Source organism: Trypanosoma conorhini, assembly GCF_003719485.1.
Source record: "Trypanosoma conorhini strain 025E chromosome Unknown Tco_14.4_contig_00924, whole genome shotgun sequence".
NCBI classification, from domain to species: Eukaryota; Euglenozoa; class Kinetoplastea; order Trypanosomatida; family Trypanosomatidae; genus Trypanosoma; species Trypanosoma conorhini.
The window spans coordinates 1-5,395 of NW_021705022.1; the positions used below are offsets into that span (position 1 = coordinate 1).

Genomic DNA, 5,395 nt, shown 5'->3' on the forward strand with positions numbered 1-5,395 from the left:
GTGCACGTCCGCCTCACTGCTTCCACCGCCACCCTCTCCCGCATCCCTGCGCCCGACACCTCGGGCACTGCGGAGTGGGATGTGGGGGGTTGGGGGAGCTGGAAAAAGGCGACAGAATACAGCAGAAAAGACAGAGTAAGACACACACACACACACAGACACAGAGAGAGAGAGACGGAATAAATAAAAAAAAGCGCCAGAAAAAAAAAAAGTAAAAACTCCTACCTCAGCATCCTCAAAAAAAAAAAAGCTTTCGTTTTGGATAGACAAGTATATATGTATGTATATATATACATATACATAGACATATATATATACAGTTAACAAAAAAAAACGGCTTACAGCACCCACACATGCGTGCAAGCACACATGGTAAAAACTATAAATCAATACAACAACAACAACAACAGGCAACAACAACAACAACAACAACAGTGAGAGAGACAGGATAGCATGGCAAACCATGCCTGTACCCATACACGCACATTACACGGATAAACATATGCATTTAGATCTACGATTAAACACGCACAGACACACACACTCCCACTGCAGGCAAGTAAGACACACACAAGGGTACTGCGGGTGCACAGACACCGTCTCCTCTTCGCCCCTCTCCCTCGTTCCATACCGGTGTCACCTACACCCGCGCAAGCCGCAAGATATATATATTTATTATTATATTATATTATAAAGAAAAACGTCCGCACCCCGCTTCTTACTTCCATCCTCAGACGCCTTCCTCTGTTACCGGAAGCTTTTGTTCGCCTCGTGGGCTGCTCCTCCCTTCCCCCGCCTCGTGTCCCCCGGGTCTCAGCGGAGGAGTTGCATGCGCTGCTTGTGCTCCATTCGGTACGGCGAGCGCCACGCCGCCCGCATGGCGGGCCCGCCGTTCGTCCACGGCCAAAACAGCGCAATGTACATGTTCACCGCCACCCCGTACACGATGAAAGCACCGGCGGCGAAGAGCATCAGCATCCAGAACTTGCCGGTATGCATCAGCTCATGGGCGATCCCCACGCACCAGTTCGACCCAAGGACATTCGGTAATGTGGAGTACAGAAGCGTCAGCACCGGGATCGCGACGAAGCCAAAGGCGATGACGGCGGCTGAGAGGGCGGTGTAGTACGTCATGAGCGCGGCGATGCGGAGGTTCAGCACAAGCAGCATCATCATGAAAAACAGCACGCCGTAGTCCTCGATTGCGGCGGTGCGGTGCGGGTACAACTCGTCCCACTTCCCCACGGTGTAGAAAATAACGAAGAACAGCGCGAGCCCGTCCACGACCGCGTCAAAGAGCCACTTGATGATGTACGGCCAGCTGAAGAACATCTGCTCACGCGCCAGTGCCGGGTAGAGAGACGGGAGGGACTCGGCCAGTTCGTCGTCGACGTCCTTGTCAAAGATGCCAAGCGCCAGCGGCTGCAGAGAGCAAAAGAAAAGGTTAAACATCGCCAGTAACCAGGACTCAATCAAAATCAGACCGGAGAAACCGCAGAAAAAGGCGTAGGTCACGAGTCCGGTGCACAGCACTGCATTCTTGTAGAGGCTGAACATAATACAGTGGGCGTCGCGGTACATGGCGAAACGACCGTGCACCATCAGCAGCCGCTTTAAAAATCGGAACTTGGGGATGGCGTAGTCGCTGGACAACTCCGCCTGGGAGCCCTCTAGCCCCATAATGCCAACGCCAATGTGACTCTCCTGAATCATGGACACGTCATTTGCGCCGTCGCCGATGGCCAGGGCAATGGAGCTTGTGTTCTTTTGAAACAGCTTCACAATCCGCGCCTTTTGCAGCGGGGTCATGCGACAACACACCGCACTGCGGCAGCGAATGCCAAGCTTAAAGAATTCCTGCGTGCAGTGCTCATCCGTGAAGATGATGTCCAACGTCCGCCCATCCACCACCAAAATGACGGTGCGAAGGCCGCGGTGCTCCTCCTCTGAGGCGTCGCACCTTTGCACGGCGGCCTTCATCTGCTGCTGCAGGGATCCCCACACCGCGACGTCGGCGGCGGCCTCGGCAGCTCCAGCAAACCCTGCAGAGGCCTCCGCAAGGTCCAAATGCACCACACAATCCGCAAACTCGGCGTCGATGAGGCCGCTTGTTCCCGCAATCGTCACCGCTGTCTCACGCTTGTCGCCCGTGAGCATCCACACAACAATTTCCGCCTCCAAGAAAAACCGTAGCGTCTCAGGGACCCCTTCTTGAAGCCGATCCTCCACCGCCGTGGTGCCCACGAGATCCACCTCCTTTTCCAGCATCGCATAGACGACATGCAGCTTCTCACTGCGGTCTTGCATCGAGCACTGAGCCTCGTTGAAGCACGGTAGCCACTCTCGCACCTCGCTCTCCGAAAGATATCGTTGTCCCAGCACAAGGGTGCGAAGACCATTCTGTGCCATTGCTTCCAGTTCCCGCTGAAAAATGGGCTTCAGTTCGGCGTTTCGCGGGTTAGTTTTGTTCAAAATGGGCATCATGCTACTGTCCGCCCCCTTCACCAGCAACAAGTAGGGACGCTCCTCAGACCTTCCACAAAAAGCCACATCGACCTTGGGAGTGGTGCCCTCCCTCGCCTCATCCGCAAGCGGAGGCTCTGGCGCGAGGGGAATGATGTCGACAATCCCAACCGGCTGCCCCTCCACCTCTCGCAACTCACGGGGAGGCGCTGCGGGGGCGGAGTGACGGTGATAACTGATCGGCGTGTCATTCTGCTCAAACACCTCCGTGTCGCATTCTGGGCGGCGGAACAGTAAAATGCTCATTAGTTTCCGCTGCGGCGTGAATTCCAGCTCGGCAATGATCTCGTAGCACATCATTCTATCCACAGCCTTTATAAACATATGCGTCGCACTCCGCTTCTGTAGCGCAAAGAGGTTATCGCGGGCGGCTGTCACCAACGCAATTTCGTCCAACGACTGAGCCTCGTATATCTTTGACTCGTCCTTCAGCACACTCACAAGCTTTGACATGGTTGCGGAGCGCTGGTGCGTCTGGATATCATTGTGGCGTGTCGCGTACCAACTTGCACTTCCCGCACGTCCCTGTAGCAGCCGACCGACGCCGCCGGTGCTGTCGTGGAACACAGAAATGCTTTGCTGAAAGCCGGACCCTGCCGAAGTCAATGCGGCCGGCACGGAGTGTTCTGAAGCCGGCCCTTCTCGTGGCTCACAACCCACCCCGGGAAAATGCGGCAAGTCAGCCTCACACCCGTGCGGCCTCTGCGTGGCAGAGCCCATGGTGGAGCCCAAGGCGCCCTGCTCCACGGAGGCGCGGTCAAAGCAGACGACGGAATGGCACAGCGCAAGCGCGCGCAGGTACTGAAAGAGCGGCTCTGACTCCACCACGGTCTCGTCAAAAAAGAGGCGCGCAGCAAAGCCGCGGAAGGGGCGAGGCGGCGTCGCGTTTGCCTCGGCCCCAGTCCTGCGTCGGCGCGATTGCAGGAGAGAAAGAAAGTCCTCACCAAGGCCACCAGGTCGCTCCTGTTCGTTGTGCTCCGTCGTCGCCGTGCAGCCGCCCACGTAGGTCATGATGTTTTCTGTCAGCGTCCCGGTCTTGTCTGTGAAGATGTACCGTACATGCGCCAGCTGACAGTTTAGCTCCGAGGTTTTGGGGCGCGAGTAGCGCAGCTCGCCAAGGAATTCATCGTAGTTCGCCATGCGCCGATCGCGGGCGATGAGAACCATCTGAATCGCCTTGTTGAACTCCAGCGTGACGTACAGGGAGAGTGGAATGAGGTAGGAGAGGAGGACGAAGTTGGTGAAGTACCGCCACCCAAACATCTCGGCCGGAGTATAGTGTGAGAGGCTCCATTGGATGTACCACGTCGAGTACCCGCTGCGTGTGCCCGGTGGGGCCTCCAGGTGCGAGTTCCGCCACATCACTGCGAGTCCGCAGAGACAAAAGAGGAAGGACTGATGCACCACGAGGAGGAAGCAGTTGAGGATGTTGATGCGCCGGGCAACCACAGACATTTTCATGGGCTTAGGCCGCAGGTTGAGCAGCATCTTCGTATTCCTGCCGGTGTAGATCACCACGCAGAGGACCCACTCCGTGTTACGTATCACACACCCGCGAGGAAGCAGCTGATCGATGCCCAAGGGAACGAGCTCACCGCCTGGCAGCCGCAGCTGCCCAATCCAGGAGTAGAGCTCGCTGCACGGGGGGGCGCCGAGAAGCACAATTCCCTTGTTTTCGTTGATGCTGCTCTCGACACCCTGCTCGACGGTGTCGGGAACCTCCTTCTCGGGGGGCAGCCGCACCACCTCACTACCGGGGAACAAAAAGTTGGAGGAGCTGTGCTGGTGATAATGCTGCTGCTGCTGCTGCTGCTGCTGCTGCTGCTGGTGCTGGTGCCGCGTGTGTTTTTCCTTGTACCGCCGCGAGAGCTCCAAAATGTCCGACGGCACCGGGATCTCGCGCCCCACCACAAACCGCTCATCGAAAGTGAGCTGCCGCCGGTGAAACCCCGCAGCCTCCGCGCCCGAGTGTTCCCAAACGCCACATGTCTGCGAACGTGCGTGTGCGTCGACTTCCAACGGGTGCATCGAAGCCCCGGCGCTGGGCACGGGCTGCACAGAAAAGGGTTCCTCCTTTGCACGCACCCCCTCTCGCGGGCCGGGCTGCGACATGCTCTTGCTGGGCTCTGTCCGCCCCGTCCCAAACGCCTTCGACGGCATTTTCGGCAACTCTACAGGCGTGGGACCAGACGCGTCAGTTGCTGATGCCGCCCGCTCTCGCCACGATGCCGTGGTGCCCTGCGACAAAAAGTGCGCCCGCATTGCGGGGTCCGGGAGACAAATTTCAATGATGTCCTCTGTTACCCCCAGCGCCTCAATTGTCTGCGTCTTCGCCCGTCGCGTCTTGGCGTTGGTCTCCCCGTCCAAATTGACCGTCTCAATGTACGCAACGCCCCCCGCAAGGGATGAGTTCAGTAACACCACATCTGCCAACACCTCCTCGCCAAGCTTGCAGAGCATCACCTCTCCCACGCGCACAGAATGGGCGGGCACCCCGACGAAGCTTGACCCCCGCAACACAAACGCCCTCGTGTTGTTTGCCCGCTTGTCCGCCTGCCGTCGCCTGCCGTCCTCCCAGAGGTCCTTGCAGATTGACGCCCCCAGCACGATGCACAGCGGCACAATTGTGCTAAACGGGTTGACTGGGCTTGCGCCAGGAATAATAGAAAGCAGCATGACAACAAGGAAGTATATATTTGATACCTTTTTAAACTGGTACAGCAGGCTAAGCGGAAAGCACGTCAACCACGTATACTTGGCGGTGCGGATGGAGTTGTCGGGGTAGCGGCGTAACGCATTGAGGTCGTCGCGCAGAACGTTCACCTCGACAAACGACGCTGAGACCGAGGCGTCGCTGCTGGCCGTGCTGTCT

The 5,395-nt window shown here is 57.5% G+C and overlaps 1 protein-coding gene across 1 annotated transcript, besides 5 other annotated features; it reads right to left on the reverse strand.

Annotated features, from left to right (window-relative positions):
• Positions 1-110: 110 nt before the first annotated feature.
• Positions 111-118: a microsatellite.
• Positions 119-140: 22 nt separating this feature from the next.
• Positions 141-163: a microsatellite.
• Positions 164-271: 108 nt separating this feature from the next.
• Positions 272-317: a microsatellite.
• A 74-nt stretch (positions 318-391) lies between these two features.
• Positions 392-434: a microsatellite.
• Positions 435-662: 228 nt separating this feature from the next.
• Positions 663-693: a microsatellite.
• Positions 694-813: 120 nt separating this feature from the next.
• Tco025E_08947 (putative phospholipid transporting ATPase-like protein) lies at positions 814-5,395 on the reverse strand (the record flags this gene model as incomplete). The annotated part of the gene is made up of 1 exon (XM_029375778.1): positions 814-5,395. A coding segment is annotated over one exon (4,582 nt), but the record flags the coding sequence as incomplete, so codon positions are not given.